The 19332-nt window shown below is 44.5% G+C and overlaps 1 protein-coding gene across 1 annotated transcript; it reads left to right on the top strand.

The window, feature by feature from the left end:
* The first annotated feature begins 1299 nt into the window (after positions 1-1299).
* LOC134093933 (leucine-rich repeat-containing G-protein coupled receptor 5-like) lies at positions 1300-18633 on the top strand. Its single transcript, XM_062547246.1, has 18 exons — positions 1300-1407; positions 5776-5847; positions 6685-6756; positions 8277-8348; positions 9717-9932; positions 10074-10145; positions 12734-12802; positions 12902-12973; positions 13228-13299; positions 13391-13459; positions 14059-14130; positions 14301-14366; positions 14527-14598; positions 14996-15067; positions 15365-15490; positions 15882-16006; positions 16250-16333; positions 16600-18633. Exons 2-18 carry the CDS (start codon positions 5786-5788, stop codon positions 17631-17633), a joined length of 2427 nt encoding a protein of 808 aa, XP_062403230.1. The 5' UTR covers positions 1300-1407; positions 5776-5785; the 3' UTR covers positions 17634-18633.
* Positions 18634-19332: the final 699 nt, after the last annotated feature.

Here is a 19332-nt window from a genome sequence, read left to right as displayed (position 1 = left end):
CAGAGCACAACAGTATGGTTGTGTATTAAAGTCCAGATTGGTGCTAAAATGGCCTGTCTGCAGACCTGTCACATTTGGTGTTTAATGGAACAACAGAGAGCACAGCTAAGAAGACCCCAGACTCTTGAGCAGCTGAAATCCTGTATCAGGCATGAATGGCACAAAATGTCATTCTAAAAATATTTAGAAAGAAAATTATGCAACACAGTGTTTAATGTGCCCATGTCCCAACTTAAAAAAGCAAAGCATAGCATACTGTTTTCACTTCATTTTCAATTCTACACTGAATCCCAACTTTTCAGGAAGTCCACAAATATGCCATATCCTCTGACACCTGTAAGTGTCTTCTTGCATTCTCTCCTTTAATTTATCTCCGATCCTTTAATTTTGTGATTTAATTAAAATGATTGGATTGATTTTCTTCGATGAAATAAGTTTAAAAGATAATCATGATTCACATTTTAACTTATGTAATCGGAAACAACAATTCGCTGTCTCTAATTTTGAAAGCTTAAGTGCTATCCAAGGTCCTGAAAACAACATTTGCCCTATTCTGTAGACATGAGGATGGACCCTTGTGTTTTTGTATACCAAACAAGACAGGATCAGGTTATCTTATGGACCACAACATCTGTGAGCTTTGTCATAGGCCCACTCCGCCTAATAAGTTCTTTGGTGATGCAGCGTGTCCCCAAAACGTTCGAAATTCAATTTCAGGTTAATTACCGCTGTTGCCCTTCAGGTGGCAGTAAAGTACTACCAATTCGCTTTTCTACCTCACTGTATAAAGTTAACATTTTTAATCATGCCATCTCTTACTTTTCAATGTCATGTTTTAAAACTTAGGAGTCAAACATAGGGCCTAAGTCTAATGCCTGATTAGCAATGAACGCAGCTAAAGAATCATAACGTTTTAGCGAAGTAATTTTTTAGCATGCGGTTTGCATACGTGCCCTTACGCATGAGAACTCAATGCCTGTGCATACCACTGGGTCATTAGTCCTTCTCTCCCCTCCGCATCCTCCTCTTCATATTTCTGGGGTGGTCTTGAATGACAGTGTGTGACGTCAGAAGGTGCACAACTTGGGGACATACGAATAGCCTACCTTCAGCCAAGTGGACAACACGCGTCTACAAGCACTACCAGTGGTCTGCACTTGGCTTGCCCGTGATGAAGAACCAACTCTTAACCTGTTTGGAAACCATGGGAACTGTAGTCGTCTGGGTCGTTTTTCTCTCGTTTACACTGGAAGTCGCTGAATGTAGTGGAAATGGAAATAAAATGCGAGATAGTGCATGTCCTTTTCGTTGTAATTGTGAAAGCGACGACATACTCCAACGAGTTGATTGCGCCTACCTCGGGCTCACAGTTCTACCCGCCAACCTGAGCGTGTTTACCTCATTCCTGTAAGTATTCTTTATGATCACATTGACAGAGAGCATATAGCCTATAGCTATGTCATAGGCTACTGAATGAAAGGAAATCCCAACAGCTTTCATTTCAGAGGGCTATCATTATTGTTGCATAGTGTGTTTGTGGTTTACTAAAATATATACAAATAAAATAATAAAAGAGAGGTGTTGGTGATGTAGCCTAAACAATATGAGGCTGTAGGCTACAACTGCAATTCCAACATCTTGATGTCCTTGTCAATATAATTCACCAAGACCTGAATGATGCTATAGGCCTACGGTTTTTTTTTTTTTTAAAGAGCGAACACTACAGCACACATATCATCAAACTGTTTTGTTTACATTGTAGCCTACCCAACGTATAGCTTACTCGGACTACCTGTTTCTCTTTGCGGCAGCGATAGGAAATGAGAGAAGTTCGTAAACGTTTTTTTGCTGGTGTAATTTCCTACTGAGACAGATTCCTGATATTTGACATGGTTTCACGGACAGGTAACGGGCTGGTAATGGACAACATACAGTAGGCCATAGGCTATAGTACAGTAGAGAGAGAGAGTAGGCGATGTGTGTTTGCCAGCAGATTTATGTGTGTTAGTGACAGAAATAAAGAGCGAGGAGGCTCGATTCAGCCATGAAGAACTGCTGAGTCTACTTTTGATTGTCTGTCTTGATGATATAGCCTACATGAGGCAGCCTTTTGAACAATGTCTCTGAGCGATGTTTCTGAGTTTTGTGACTCTGAGCTTTGTTTTGTGATATTCCCATTGATTAGGCAACAATCTATTTCTTGACCATTAATCACCAGTAGCCTAGGCAAATTGTCATGCCCTTCATTGCTCAAAAAGTAGCACAATTGTTGTTAATATCACCTTAACCCCAAGCCCATGTGTAGCCTATTCATGTTACATTAAGCCGTTTTTAAATAGTGTTCTGTCAGGTTTTGTACTGATGAGACCTCCTGACATCAAACAGCACAACGCCAAGGCAATTAAGGGACTGACTTCTGTGGTTAGCGCATCAGCCACTTGACACATGAATGTTTCGATTGCAGGTTTTCACTTGCCACTTTCACCTGGAGAAAAGCATGATTGTTTGTGTTTACAGTTTCCTTTTTGTCCCCTCTCATAAACACTGCAGTCCACCTGCGAGCTTGCGCAAACCTGCCTTATCTGCTGAGACATCTAAACAAGAGATTTCCCGTCTCATTTCTTTGTGAAAACCGGTAGCCTAGTGTAATCATCCCACCATAGTAGTTAGATAGAAGGCACGAGAAGGTGTGTAAGTCACAACGCCAGCTGATAAATCAACGATTTTGCTAAGAAAAGAAAAAAGAAGACTCATTAACTTTTTTCAAAATCTCCAGCAAACAGGTGACACGTCTTTGCCTATCAGGTTTCCGCGGAGCGCTGTTCGGGATGTTTAGTTAATGGAGAGAGGCACTACGCAAGCACGAGTGAATTCATTTATTTAATGGACTGTAAGTCCCAGCAGGTGGTCACACGGATCTAGTGAGTCGATGAACACTAAAGAAACAGCGCACGCTTCCCCTCCACCGTTTCCCCCTTTGGCGAGATTAATAGAGGCATGGTTTAAACAGTCCACTCAAGAGCCGCTCGCTGGGCTTAGCTGACAGCTTTGACAAAGCGCCAGCTCGGGGAGCAAAGGGGGTTTTCTTTTTTTTTCTCCTCAGAAAACTTCTTCTGAGCTTTCCTCCTGGTACCTAATTGGTGAGAACAAAGGGAAATCACTTTTTATTCATTCATTTTGCCATTCAATCATGCAACTTCCCTTTATTATTTAGTGGCGAAAGTAGATCAGATTTTACTGTTAAAGCAGACACTAAGCCTTTCGACATTATAGCCCTATTAATGAAAAAAAAAAAACTTTACCAAGGTAGTCTAAAAAAAAGCACTAATGAAGTGATGAGGTAACTGTAAAGTGTCACCACATGCCAAGCGACACACTGACTTCATGTCTGTAGTTGATGTTTTGATTTTCATACATAAACAAATGTATAGGTGTGATATTTATTGGTTAGGCGGGAAAGCACAGATTTCTGTCTTGTTAAGTTAATCAGAGGAAAAGGGACCTTTCTGGGTCTCAAGGCCTTCTTTGTGCTCCTTTTCCTGGTTGTGCCCACGTCCTTTACTCCCATGTTTGGATAGCAGGCTTGAGGAAAGGGCGCCAAACATACAGTACATGATCATGAAAGGATGCCTTTTAACTCTTTCCTGTCCGGGGGCCGCTGAGTGAAATCCTTGGGATTTCCTAAGGAAATGCTGCAGATTCCTGAGATTCGTGCCGAGCAAATGGTTAAACGGACGGGCCGAGCACAGGGGGGTCTTTGTGAGGGGTTTCAGGGGGGAAGAAATGAATTGGAGAGGGAGAGAGGAGCGGCACCCAGCACCCCTCACCCCTTCTCCCCTTGTCCCTTCTCTCCCCAGCCCTCAGCGCATGTGGAGCGGAATGCTGTAGGTGTCACAGCAGGTTTGTCATGACAGCCGTATTTAGTCACCGTATCTAAAGGTCTCACGCGTGGAGTTTCATAGGATTGTTCAGTGCCAGTAATGTTGTCATGCACGGTAATGTTAAAATGTAAAGCTAGGATGCACAATGAAATTGCTTGTGCAAATTGTATGAAGAAGGGTTTTTTTCATATCAGTATCTCTTCAGTTGCCCATTTGGTGAGTATATGACCCGAATTGTACACACACCCTACGCCTGTTTGCAACATGGTAGACTCTGCTCTGTGGAGCTTAGACTTGACAGGTGGGCTCAGATGCAGGTGCTTTATCTTAACTGAATTCGATGCCAGTAAGGAGTGTCCCTGCTGGACCAGTGCGCCCACGGTATGCTTGTTCAGGCCTCAGCGGCTTCATGTTTCAAACGAGGGACCACCTGTCGCTTTATCTTTGGCCCGATCGCTGGACCAGTCGGAGAACATGGCCATTCAAATTCAAATAGTGGCGCTTTCAAGCATCGTGTTGCCTCGCCTCGCCTCAATAAGACCCACCTCCCCTCTCAGCTCATTAGGTGCATTTAGAGGGAGCCTTTGTGTGGCTAACTGCAAAGATCAAATGACACAGCAAGTTTACCATCCATACATCAAAAGCTTAAGTGATAACAACAAGCTTTGGTGGTTTTAACCCTGAGCAGTTCCACTGATATTGGGAGTTCGAACTGATATGTTGCATGAACATAGGCCTGACCGTCACAATTTAGAGGGCATGGGGGAGGGGGTTGTGTGGGCACCTTAAAGGGTTAACAGACACAGTGTCGATGAGTGAGGGGCAGCAGGTTGCATGCCTCACATCACAACACCTTGCTAATCTCCTCCGCGGCTATGTAATGTTAAGGACGACGCAGGCAGAAGGAGATGCTTTGATCAGCTCTTCACATGCCGCCGATGCGCTATCAGGACCAAGCGGTATCACCAGCGCCAAATCCCTCCTCTCGTCGTCTCACAACCGAGCCACGACTTGGCCAACATGGCCACAGCACCAAATTCTTCAGCCACACACACACACACACACAGAGCTCGCAATTATTTGCATCGCAGTAGGTCACATCATCATTATTTCCCCCTCCTCAGCTGTGTAAGGACCACATCTCCAGACAGACCTCCTCGAGCATTAATGGAAATACTATTGAAGGAAACAACCCAAGTTGTGCCCAAACCGTGTAACTGGAAATGATTGGTTCATTATTTCCATAGTACACTGGGTAATGCTTACAGTCACTATTTCCATTCTCATCATGTGAAGACAACACCAGAGCTAAACAGCTACTTATACGGTTTCTAAATTCAGGATGAGTGAAGACTGTTATGTGGTTATGTGGTATTCAGTGCACTGAGTCGGGTAAAGCGCTGGTAAATGCAACTATAAAGGAGTCTGTGCAGTATAAAGGCTAATACAGCTGTTTGTGATTCTAAAGTTTGATGATGTTATGAATCAATGATAATATGATGTGATGCAGAAATGTATTTTCTTGTCAACATACTCTTACATGCACTTGCATGCGCGTAAACACATAGCACGCACGCACGCACACACGCACACACACACACACACAGTGCACCAGAACACAGTGCACCAGAAAACATTGCTCCAGCAGGATTGAATTTCAATGAGACGGCCGTTCGCCCTGGCCGGAGCAGAGTTGTTTTGCTCCCTCCCTCCCTCTCTCTCCCTCTCTCTCTCTCTCTCTCTCTCTCTCTCTCTCTCTCTCTTTCTCCACGTCCACCCCAACATCCATCCCCCATACCAGGAAGTCGGACTTTACAATGTTCGGAATGAACAGCTGGATAGCACAGTTGTGGCTTGTCATATTAACAACACACTCTCTCTGTTCGCCCCACAGGGATCTCAGCATGAACAACCTCAGCACACTGCCCGCTAGTGCCCTCTCCAACCTGCACTTCCTGCAAGAGCTGTGAGTAGCGCAACCATCCATGGGCCTGCAGGCCCCAATGCACTGTATGGGCCCCCTGAGCCAGGATCCACTGCATCCAAGCCAGTGTTTGGGTGTAATGGTGGGTTTTTTTATGTTGGGAGGTTGTGTGTTAGCAGCACCTCTTCATTTGTCACCCGCAACCACTATGAGGAGTTCATGGAATTAAGTAACAGAAGTGCTGCCATGCGAATGTGCTGCATTACCAACGTAATGCAATCTGTTGCAGCCCTCTCTCCACCAAGTGCTTGTGGCAAATGTCAGCGAAATTGCAGTCATTTAAGCCCGTTAATTGCACGGCGAGATCCACATTTCATCATTGAACACATGCCAGTGCCATTCAACAACATGTGCCAAGATACACTGCTCTTTGCGCTGTCAATTGACACCCAGTCAACCAAGTGTCAAATGACATGCGTGACCATTCTTGGGCCAGCCTCTTTGGGAGGAATGCCTCCACATTTTCTCGTCTGTCAACACCCTGGAGCACACTTCCGATGGATCAATTACTGCCCAAGTGGCCTCTGCATTTTGAGTTTGGAAGGGGGTCACAAAACATACCTCTGAATAATCACTCACTGCAACAAAATGGGGGACAAAACGTATTATGTCGCTTTGTCATTTCTGCTCATAAACGTGTCCGTTGGAGATTCGAAATTATGTAATAGAGAGGAGAGCGCAGTGTCATTCAACACAGTGTTTGCTTTGCAGATCATATTCTTCGTGCATACTATTTAAAGATGGTAACTGAAGCGTTCATTACCTCCGGTCCTACGGTCACTCTGCTGCGATGCCTTGTCTGTCTGTGTCCCTCCTCAGGCGACTCGCTGGAAACGGCCTGACACACATCCCCAGAGGGGCCTTCGCCGGTCTCTTCAGTCTCAAAGTGCTGTAAGTATGAGTTTACAACATCACCACCCGCCTCGCTTATCAAATCTGTGTGCAAGTACGTGAGAAAGCATCACCCATCCGCTGACAAATACTTTCTAGTGGTGAGTGTGACGGATTCATAACAGCTCATAGAGGTGCAACTCAGTTTTGGGCTTGCCAAAATCATAGTCATTGTAGTCCATAAAATTCCATTTGTGTACTGTATACCATGGAGAGACAGAGGAAGGGCAAAGGAAAAAGTGAGCTCCCCCAAACGGCCTGGCAGCCCAGTGTGAGCGAGCGAGCGGTTTGACAAGCGAAAGCCAGCGAGCACGGAGCATAATGAGAGTGACACTTGGGCTCGGAGAATTCCACTGAAGTGTCTCCATACGTTACGCCGGGGCAGCTTGAGTGATTGGGCTCGTGCTGAAATGGCATGAACTAACCGCAGCGACACTAGCGAGGGCCTCCACACACACACACACACACACACACACACACACACACACACACACACACACACACACACACCCACACACACACACACACACACACACACACACACACTCTCTTGGGGGGAGGTAACAAAGGCCATGTGCTTGGTCCCCAGCCTCTGGATACCTGCGCTAACGATCCCTGTGCCTCCCCAGCACTGGCCAATAACAGAGTATTTCTACTAAATGAACGTGACATGCAGTGTTTTGTTAAGGGGATACGACTGATGCTAGACTTGTTGCTAGACTCACTTGTTTACTACTATGCCACAACATGTCATGTCAAGATTTATGACAAAGCATCTTTCATTAAAGCTATTAAACACATAAGAGAGAATGTAAAAAGTTAAGCATATAAACGATCAATGTGATAGCTGGAAATGGTGTTTTGAAGAATTGTGTGTATATAGAATTGTGTGTATATAAAGTATTAATGCAAAATTGCCTTATAAGTGTAGTACAATAGAAAGGGTTTAATGAATACTATCTCTGCTCACCACACAAATAATTTAAAGATATTTAGAGGTTCAGTTTAACTCAAGCTCACTGCTCAAATGATGGCTTCTGTTCAAAGATGCAAGTTTGTTCTTGTAGTGAATATTTCTTAAAATGTTATCCAAAATATAAATATATTATTATAGCATCATGCAGTCAAATACTTGAGAGAAAATCTAGGGTCCACTGATACAAACATTATTTTCCAGCATGCAACAGGCCTAATTGGGACCTCCCAAGTTGGAATGCTGTTAGATAAATAAATAAACAAACTAGCCAACATATGTATGAAATCATTAGGGTGATAATTACAGTACATGTTTGCCAGAATCAACCTGACATTATATAATTTTATCGTGAAGAATTCTATGTAGCCAATATCAGTCTGAATATACTGTACAGTATAACATTTGCTATTGATGATGAGAAATTGTTAGAAACTCTACACATCGCAGATAAAATCGTTAAAGTGTCAGGTGAGTGTCTCAATATGAAATATCTCAAAGACCGTAAAGTGTGTGCTTCTTACTGCTGTCCTTTGTTTCCATAAAGAATGTTGCAGAATAATCGACTGACTCAGATCCCGAGCGAAGCTCTCCAGAGTCTCAGAAACCTGCAGTCACTGTAAGTATAAGACATGGTTGGGTGGGCAAGCGTATGTGTGTTTACATCTCTACAACATATTTAATCTTCTAAACACAAAACAGAATGGGTCAGAATATATCCTCAAATGTAATGTAATGTAATGTAATGTAGTGTGATGACGTCGTTTCGGTTATTTTATAATAGTGGTCCTTAATCCCACGCTGTCTGTGCCCTATATTGAAAAAGAACATGACCAAGGACATTTTGAGCCATGTTAGAGAGTAAGCCCCAAAGGCCGCAGATGACAGGCATAAGCATATTCCACCCATGGTTGGCTGCTTGTCTGAAATGTCAGGTTTGTTTCAACTTTGTTTATTCCATTACAATTTGAACACTTTAGTTCTTCGGAGGGCCAGAGCCACAAGTCCATGCATGGACTGAAAAAATTACATACTCCAAAGCAGAGACAGCACACGCCACAAACTAAATATTCCATGCGCTTTATAAACGTGGGATGACACCAAACATTGTCTCCCCTTCACAACGCCACACGCATGCACATACACACACACACACAAACATACACACACGCACAAGCTCGAACACATACACGTGCCCCATCATTCGCCTCAGCCATCCATCAAACCGAGTGAAACATCCAGAATGCATCCCCCCCCCGTTCCCGAATGACACGCAGCCCTGACCATCCTCTGACCTTGTTTACCCCTGATTTCACGTAATCAACAGGGCCAATCAGTCGCGTGTTTGATGTTGTGTGCGGAGCGGGGCCGGACCACATGCGCGGTCCAAGATAAACAGCGATCACCGCTGTTTATGAGCACTCATCATTCGGAGGCCTGCCCGTCAGACGCAGGGCCGGCGACGGCTGCGGAGGCCGCTGCCAGCACCGCTTGTCAGACAGGCTTTGTCCCTACAGCAAATGTCAACACCAGAGAGGAAGGAAATTACTACCATGCTGCAGAGGAATGCACAGACCTCCCTGCTTGAGGATACGTCCTCTGTCAGACAAGAGAAGGAGAGAAAAAAAGAAGGTGGAAGACTGGAACAAGCAAAGGGGTGAAAAGGATGGAAAATCTCTTTCCCTCCCAAGTCCAGTTCCAAAAGCCATCAGATATGTCTGGCCAAACGTTCTGATGCCAGAGTTGTTCAATGGTTATTCCCGGATTCTTGAGAGCTGTTTGAAGTGACCTTAGTTTACACACTTGTCAGTGTTAGCTCGGTGAAAGAGTCAGTGAAGTGCCAGTACACTTATAGGCATCAATTCAAAATTGACCCTAATATAAAAAAAAATATTAGCCCTTAGAGTCTCTTGAGAACTAATTTGAGAACTTAAGTGCCTCTCAGTGCAGCTGATATGGCAGCTGTGTGTCTCTCCCTCTGTGCCAGACGTCTGGATGCCAACCACATCAGTGTGGTGCCACCTGGCTGCTTTGAGGGGCTGACCGCCCTGCGCCACCTGTGGCTGGATGATAACATGCTGACCCACGTGCCCGTCCAAGCCCTGGCCAGCCTCACGGCCCTGCAGGCAGTGACCTTTGCCCTCAATCGAATCAGTCACATACCAGACCACGCCTTTGCCAACCTCTCCAGCCTGGTGGTCCTGTGAGTACAGAGGGTTTTGGAGTAACTCATGTCGGAGAAGTAGCTACAAATATGAGCTTGTCACTCAAATTCATATTAAATGTGAGATGTATGTAACAGATGTAAAATGTCAATTAACTGTTCTCTTTCCCCCCCTCCCAGGCACCTTCATAATAACCAAATCAGCTCACTGGGCGACAAGTGCTTTGATGGGCTGCAGAGTCTTGAAACATTGTAAGTTTCCCTTGGGGATCAATAAAACTTCAATCTATCTATCTATCTATCTATCTATCTATCTATCTATCTAAGTTTAATTCATAAACTAACAAATGACAATAGCTGATTGCAGTCATATTTTACAAGTTAAGTTAAGTTAAGTCACAAAGCTTTATTTTTCATTTAATTGAATGGCACAAAACAAGTCAACACGGTAAGAGTAGAATTTTCTTTTTTATGTTTAAGTCCCATTCCCTTTATATTGATTTCAGTCATTTGCAGTCGCTTTAGCTTTGAATTACTTTTCATTAATTCAATAAATCAACTAGCAACCTTTCCCCATAAATTTAATATAGACTCTCAATAATGACTTTTAGTTAGCTGATAAAACTCCTCAGAAGTAGAACACAGATTGAAGTGATGATGATAGGTAAAATAAAACATGTCACCGGCAGCATACACAGGTTGGTCAAACAGGTCATAACTCGGCCTACTCTCAACAAGCTGTCCAGTACGTGTGAAGTGCATTCCAAAACACATTCTGTCAGAAGCATTTTGGAGTTTCCATTCCATTCCAAGCTATTCACAACCACATTCTGTTTGAAGCCTTTTTGGTTTTCTTTTTAATTGTAGCCTGTCTCTTGAGGTGGATAGACTAATGTTTAAAATTGTGGCATTTGCTCACACCGCTTTCTATCTTTACTTCCCCATATGAGGAATGGTACACTACTTGGAGTCTTATCATTTATTTTACTGTGAAGCAGTAACCTACTATTTTATTCCTCATTTGGTTAGAGGGTGTGTGTTTTAATTGCCAACTGCAGCACTTGTGGAATGGCCTATCAGCCCATTTAGTCAATATAATACAATGCAATACAAATATTTTGCCATCTTTCATGGTCTCCATCAATAAGTGGTCCAGCAAACAGTCGAGAGTGCGTTTGTTTTTTTCATGACTGATCTTCAAGCTACTGAAACTGATGCAGAGTGACTCACTCAGTGCAACAGCAAACTCTCCCCCACCGGCATCTCGGTGTGTGGTCAACACCTTAAAACAATTAGAGCTGCACATGTTTGCCTCGTGTTCACATGCCACACAACATCTAAACAGCCCGCCTCAGACCTCAGTTATTCCGAAGCGATTTCTCCGAAGAGTCGTCATGTCAAATGAATGATTCGACGTTTAGCCTACCTTTATTCTATTTCTTTACGTCTTTTCCCTTCTGTACTCATACTTACCGGTTGCGTCTGAGTCGCAGTGATGCCACCTCTGTGGTATTTTTACAGCGTGTGGGAACTCATTCCGTCTGTGTAGATGCCGGGAAGTTTGAAACGGGTCGAGCTAAACAAGCAGCCCAGCTGAACCCCAACGCAGAGCCACCTGCGCCCCGGCAGCCGTCCAGCAACCATGACTTTTAGAGCGTGTAAGGAGCCCCGGAGAGAGGGCTGCGTTCATGGGAATGATTAACTCTTCTGCGCGGCAGTAAGAGGCAAACACGGCATATTAATAGCGTTCACTCATCCCCATTCAGGATGTTCTATTCAATCATTTCAACATGGGAAGAAATGCTGGTATTCCTGCTTAACGATAGCCAATCCTGACCCTATTGACGTCCTGTTTACCACCAGATGTCTGTCAGTAGTGCATAGGCCACTTGAATGGCCATCATTAGTCCATCAGGTCCCAAACATGTACAGTACTTTGTGGTAATGGTTGTGGTAATGGTATTTAGCAGACGTTTTGATATGACTTAAAAAACAACAATGCAATAGCTATGTAACAGTAAACAATTAAAAAGTTGGTACTGTAATACTACTGGAATAGTAATGAAAGAAACATGAACTTTATCAGTCGGAAATACACAGGCCTGTCTATGGAGACATTAACTATTCAAATACAAACAGCTACCTACTTTAAATAATAATTTGCCTTATAATATTACCACAATGAAAACTCATTGTCTTACTCAACTGAAATGTCACAGAAGCCTCTGAAACTGGCCTATTAATAGGTAATACTACTGCATAACTGCATACATTCTTCATTGCAGAGGCACAGTTTGCTGGGAAAGTAGGCGTGTGAGGAAATGTCACTGTTTCACCCTCAATTTGACCTTCCGTTGCATGGCACGGACCTTACAGCAGCATGCTTGACAGGGAAACAGCTAAGGACATGATTTCTGGCAGTCCCCATACCTAATCACTGACAGGCAATCTCACGGTACCCAGTGTTTACTAACAGGAAGCCTAGTCGTGAGACACAGTGTGTAGAAAACAGGCTTCAGTGAAGGAGCTGGATGCAAATTGTTGTTTAGTCTTCTCTCCCTTTTGTTTTGGAGTGCTTGGACAAAAGGTATCATAGTTCTCACTTTGCGTGCATCTGCTTCAAATACTAAGACTCGAGTGAGAAATCAATTAAGTCAAAAGTGTGTGCTGGCCTACCTCACTAAAGCCTGGTTTTGTCCTATCATTTTAGTTTGTAGTAGTTAAGCACATTTTCAATTCTCCTGGAGCACTGACGTTGCTTGTCAATGGGAAATTCCATAAGTACACCAAATTACATTGCTTGGTGATGTTTAATGAAGTTTTTTATTGTCATGTCACAGGGATCTCAACTATAATGGTCTGAGTGAGTTCCCCATTGCTATCAGAGCACTCACTAATCTCAAAGAACTGTGAGTAACATGTTTTTGAGAGCTAAAGCTACAATTGCCATTGGTAAATACACTGTTGAGGACCCCGAACTTACATTTGTCAATCAATTTCTCACGCAGGGCTTTTCACAGCAACAGCATTCAGTACATCCCTGAACATGCCTTCATAGGGAATCCTTCACTGCTTGCGATGTAAGTAATAACTGAGCCATTAATGAGTCCTGAACACCAAGACATTCGCAGACAAGACAGTCTGGCCTTGAACTGATCAGGTCAAGGCCAGCTCTGTTCAGAGCCAGCAGAAATACAAGGACAATCTAATTAGTTCACACGCGTTTCAGTTTCTTTCAGGACCCTCTGTACCTTCAAATATGTCTGAAAACTTTATTCATTCATTAGATAGGCATTGGAATACGATTAATGGACTCTATGTCTTCTTTTAACAGATTCTTCTACAACAACCCCATCAAATTCGTCGGCAAGTCAGCCTTCCAGAATCTTCCTGAGCTAAGAACCCTGTAAGTATGTCTCATCGGATGAACTTCTGTTTATCTTGCTTGTCTCTCCTCAAACAGTGATTGTATGTTTATGCCGTCCTTGTGTCATTAGGTCTCTCAATGGAGCCACAGAGCTTTCTGAGTTCCCAAATCTTACAGGCACACATAATCTGGAGAGTCTGTAAGTCCTGTCCACTTTCTGAGCAGTGTCTCATCTTAAATACGGTCATTTGTACTGTGTAAACATTAGACCATAAAATTACAGTGAGCGGGATTTAAGGCCATGTGTACAGTACAGCACAGGATGGAACAAAGTTCTCCTGCATAGCATGCTGTACAGACAGGGTTGTATAAAGTGCAGAATTGACAAATTGGTCCAAGCTAGACAAATTGGTTCTAATGAGAAATTCAGTAAATGTCCCATATATTTACAGAGGAATGTTATTCAGTCTAATAAAGACACACATTTTGTGGTTGGAGTAATAATCATGTCACAACAATCTTGTGCCTCTACGCCGTATTTTCTGCCTGCCCGTATGTCTGTCCAGCTTGCCCCAGTTCAGTTGAACGACTAACTAGCTGTTCTTATTGAAGAGTGGTGTAGTCTTTTAGGACATTTTTGTGTCTGTAACGTACCTGTTTGAGAGTAATGTAATAATTCACATCAATGCAGTTGAAAGTATGTTCAGGTTATCTTATTGATTGTTTTTTAAATCACATCCATCTGATCCTAATATGCTTTTTTTCCATCACATGTCCTGCTGCAACATCTCCCTGTAGGGCTGTCACTGGTGCCAGCATCACATCCCTGCCTAGTTCCTTCTGTGAGATGTTAGCCAACCTCCAGGTGCTGTAAGTCCCCTCTTTGGTGCTGAATGCACACTGACGCAGTTAAGGAACTGTGGGTTGTCAGTTGTGAGTTGATTAAATGCTGATCAAACAGATCTCACTGCTAACCTGTAGGTTTAGTCTTATGTTACCTGATGGCATGGGGTGGATCTGTTTTTCTGTTTTTCTCCCAGGGATCTGTCGTACAATCAGATCCATCACCTCCCCAGCTTTAGTGGGTGTGGAAGGATACAGAAAATGTGAGTACAGAAACACCCAGTAGACCTGTCTGAAACGGAAATCCCCTGATTTATTTTCTTGACGCATGCCTTCAGTTGGGCAGTTGAGACCGCTGATGTGGTTGTTGAACCGTGGTGTCAAGAGTAGTGTTTCTTTAACTTCGCCCTCTGTTTTTCTCAGTGATATGAACCACAATGAAATCCAGGAAGTGCTAGCAGACACATTCCAGGAGCTATCGATGCTCAGATCTTTGTGAGTAACTTGAGCAGTGGGTCCCCCTTTGTGAAATATCATGAACTTAAGGCCAACGCGCCACAATTCCCTAACCTCCACAGTGGCAAGTTTTAATAAGCCTGCTGCTCCCTGGCTGTAAAGGGAACAGACAGGAAAGGCTGAGCAGTACAGCAACACCGCAATAAGTCTTTTTAATTGGCAGCATATTTCTATATCTACTGGAATTCAGTCCCAATTAATATGACTTATGACTGCTTTAATAGGAATTTACTACCAATTATAAAAGAAAACGAATCACAACTGCGTTACTTTGCCTGCAGCCTGTTTCCCGGTTTGTGTCTCAGACGGTCTCAAAAAGGTCTTTTTCTGTCTGACTTGTTTTCTCTCTCTCTTTCTGTCTCCCTCTGTTGCCCAGGGACCTGGCATGGAATAGATTGCGCTCGGTGGACCCGCTGGCTTTCTCCTATCTGCCATCATTAATCAAACTGTGAGGGTTGTGTTTACTCTCCCTTTGTTCTCTGTGGGGCCCCCGTAGAGCCTCACACACCTCTCTGTGCCAGTATTAATATGCTCTTTGTGTGTGTGTGTGTGTGTGTGTGCATGTGTGTGTGTGCATGTGTGTCTGTCTGTCTGTGTCTGTGTGTGTGTGTGTAGGTGTAAGTGTATGAGAGAGAGTGAGAAATCCGAGTGGCACAGCTCTGCTCGGCGTTAACAACAGCAACAAATAGCTTCTTCTCTCTCTCTCTCTCTCTCTCTCTCTCTCTGTCCTCCTCCTCCTTCTTAGAGACATGACCTCCAACGAGCTCACCTCCCTGCCTGAGCTGGGGCTGCCTGCGCTCACACACTTGAGGCTGGCTGGCAACGAGGCCCTGCGACAGCTACTCTCTCCCCACGAGTTCCCCAGTCTCAGGTACTGTATATAGCACATTGAGCCTCATTGAGCCACAGCTGCAAGTCAGCACATCATACTGTCTTCATTCGAATTAGGATAATGGCTTTGTGGTGAGGCAAAATGGAAACACAACATATTAATTATTTGTACCGATCAAAACTCCAGCACTTTTGGTGCCAGTTGGTTTGTGGACGTTGGAAGCGGTTTAAATGTCACAATGTCCAAGGCGTCCATGAAATGTCTGCCTCCTGCCAACAATTATACCATAAACACAAATACGTCATGGTCATAGTTTCACATAAACGTAACGTGGCCATAGAGATGCCGAATGACAACATAGTAATGAGCATAAGGGTGTTTACAGTCGTGTCTTATTGCTAGAAGAGTGAGTTTGTGGGGTTTTTTCCAGGGTCCTGGAGGTGCCTTATGCTTTCCAGTGTTGCGCTTTCCTCTCATGTGAAAAGCGAGACTTTGGTGACATTAAGGAGATGAGTGGCTACAGACGAAAGGATACTGGTATCATGTCCAACCAAGGTGCGCTTTGGGTCCCTTGTTATGTAATAACTGAATAATAAAAATACATGAAAATGCCTATTGCTGTTACCATATACAGTATTGAAGCATGTTTTTATAAACCAACATTTTTCCCACGAGGCAGAGCCTCCCTGCTGCATCATGTGAAATGTATTCCGTTGACCTTGTGTTTGTGAGTTTGCTCACCAAATAAATAGATTAACGAATGTTTCTGTTACTTTGTTTTCTTACCCTCGTTGTCAGAAGAGCAAGAGTCCGGGGAGTTTTTCCTGGAACTGGAGGAAAATCCCAAACCAGTACACTCCATCCAGTGTTCTCCAGCCCCAGGTATGAAAGAAAAAAAATCATATCAAATTAAATTATAAAAAACTTTAGATCTGAACATCTAATTTTATAGAACATAATTTATATACAGTATGTAAACCTACCCATCAATTAATCTATATTCTGTGTCTGTCTATCTATCTATCTATCTGTCTATCTATCAAGTTAAATATTTTGGACATATCAGAAGAGGATCAATTTATACTTTTAGTGTAGAAATAAATCTTTACCAGCAGGTATTGACTGGTTTGGTGGTTGTGTCCTCCCAGGTCCCTTTCAGCCCTGTGATCACCTGTTTGGGAGCTGGCTCATCCGTAGCAGTGTGTGGGCCATCGTTCTCCTGTCCGTGGTGTGCAACGCCACGTTGCTGTTCACCGTCTTAATGTCCGCCGCCATCAAGTCGTCCGCCAAGCAGCTGGTGGGCCTCCTGGCCTCGGCCGACCTCCTGACGGGGCTGTGCAGCGGCGCCCTGGCCGCGGCCGACGCGCTGACCTTGGCCGAGTACGGGGCGCTCTGGGAGAGCGGCGCGGGCTGCACGCTCGTGGCCTTCCTGTCCGTGCTCTCCGCGGAGGCGTCCGTCTTCCTCCTGACGGCGCTCACCGTCACCGCGGACCGGGGCCTGCTGCTCTGCCGGCCGAAGGCGGCGGACGCCTCCGGCGGCAAGACGAGGCTGGTGGCGTCCCTCTGCGTCCTGCTGGCGGCCGCCGTGGCCTCGCTGCCGCTGGTGCGCGTGGGCGAGTACGGCGCCAGCTCGCTCTGCCTGCCCGTGCCCTCGGGGGAGTCGTCCGGCGCCGGCTTCGGCGTCACGGTGGTGCTGCTCAACTCCCTGTGCTACTTGGTCATGACGGTCACCCACGTGCGGCTCTACTGCCGCCACCAGGGGAAGGGCCCGTCGGAGGCCGACTGCCTGGACTGCTGCTGGGTCAAGCACACGGCACGCCTCCTCTTCGCCAACTGCCTGCTCTTCTTCCCCGTGGCCTTCCTGTCGTTCGCCGGCCTGCTCAACTTGGGCTTTGTGAGCGCCGAGGTGGTCAAGTCCATCGTGCTGGTGGTGGTGCCGCTGCCCGCGTGCATGAACCCGCTGCTCTACATGCTCCTCAACCCCCACTTCAGGGAGGACCTGAGCGGCCTGTGCTCTCCCAAGGGGAGCCGCCTCGTCGGAGCCGACCGGGACGCGCCGGAGAAGTCGTGCGACTCCACGCAGTCGCTGGTCACGGAGACGTCCGAGGTGCCGGGGAGCGCCTGGCCGTCCCAGCAGAGCTTGGCGTGCACGGCCGAGCGGTGTCCCCTGTCCCAGTGCTAAAAGGAAGAGGGTTTTTTCAATAATAAAAACAGAAATAACACAGACATACAACGGAACTGATGAGCATTTAAGTATTCGCCCTCAGAGGGTGACTTGTGAGGAGACACACTCGCTCTCTCTCTCTCAGCTCCCTGAAACTGTGGTCACCAGTCCACCAGGTGACCTGCGGATGTGTGGGCCTCTGTGAACTGAGGCCATGAGGAGTCCATCAGCTAGGCTGAGTTCCCAGTGGTGGGAACTGGAACACACACACACACACACACACACACACACACACACACAGGAGAGGCTGAAGCCAGGTGGACGGGACATGAGGCGTGTAGAAAAGCTGCGAGCGTCCACTGCCAAGAGTCTGATGAGATGTTTACCTCAGTGATGTGTTCCTTCTGTAAGAACTCTATTTGGACTGTAGGAGGCAGCGCGCGAGTTCCACCTGGCCATAGGAGGGACAGTGCATACCTGTTAGGTGCTGCAAGTTCAGTACACCAAGACAATCTGTCAATCCTTTGGGCGTAAACATGAGCTGCAGATGGTAGGATGGTGTTCTGTAATAGTAAGTGCCTACTATTAAAGTGTTTAGAGTTTTTATTGGGATTTATTGTACATTTCATGGCACATAGTGATTAGTGTCACACTTTGTAAGGTGAAACGTTTTCAGTGTGCTCAGAAGTCATTTTATATTATAAATATATATTTTTTGCAACCTCAGTTTTTATTCCATGTTCTCTATTTGAACAGCTAATTTAAACATGTGTAGCACCATGGTAAACAGTTCTCATAGACATCTTTGCCAGTTTGTAGTATTTTGCAGCGCTCTGAAGCAACAATCAATATTAGTTCATTATAACATAAGCTGATGGAATAGTATTTTTACATATGAGGGTCAGAAACATCATGGAATAACTATGGTGTATTTGGAAGAGCACATATTATCTTGAGAAGGGTTTCCTCTGCTGAAAACAATTGTCAATTTTTTGTACAATTGATGAATATTTCTACTTTATGCTATGCAATAATAATAATTATAATAATAAAAAACTACACTTGAAGACGTACAGTATGTGAATGTATTGGATGATAGAGAGGTCGACTCTCCATAACCTTTGTCGTGTGCATGGAGTCAAGTTAAAACTGCAATACTGACTGCAACAGTCACAAGTTCACAACAGATCAACAGGCAGCTGTGAAAAGGTTTCACCATAGATGAGCGCTTTAAATTTTAAAGTGCCAGATACATGTAAGTGCAACTTAATACTTAAGTATTAATACTTAAGTTAAACATCGCTCAAGAGTGGTCAGCGACTAATAGGAGTTTACTTAAGGTAGTTCAAGGTTACCGATGATGGCTCTGCAGGTGTACATGGAGGACAAGCGAAACCACCTTATGATGAATGACTCTCTCATAGCATAGTTATCCTGGAACAAATGTTGAACACCATGTCAGTAAACTAACTGAGATTAAGAACTAATTCAGATTGCCACTTTGTGAAACAATCCAATCCACCCATAACCTCTGAATGACCATGAATGGCGCATGAGAAACGCATCGCTATAAAATGACAAATATGATGAGGAATTTCCTCTCTCTACTTTTCATAGAAGCATTGTTTTGTTACTCATACCAGTTTCTGAATAGAACAATCCCAAAATTAACCCCGGCATGAATCATTTCATCATTAATCAATTCATCCTTTTTTTT

The sequence above is a fragment of the Sardina pilchardus genome, chromosome 10 (assembly GCF_963854185.1).
Source record: "Sardina pilchardus chromosome 10, fSarPil1.1, whole genome shotgun sequence".
Lineage (NCBI taxonomy): Eukaryota > Metazoa > Chordata > Actinopteri > Clupeiformes > Clupeidae > Sardina > Sardina pilchardus.
This window is presented reverse-complemented; position numbering and strand designations above follow the sequence as displayed.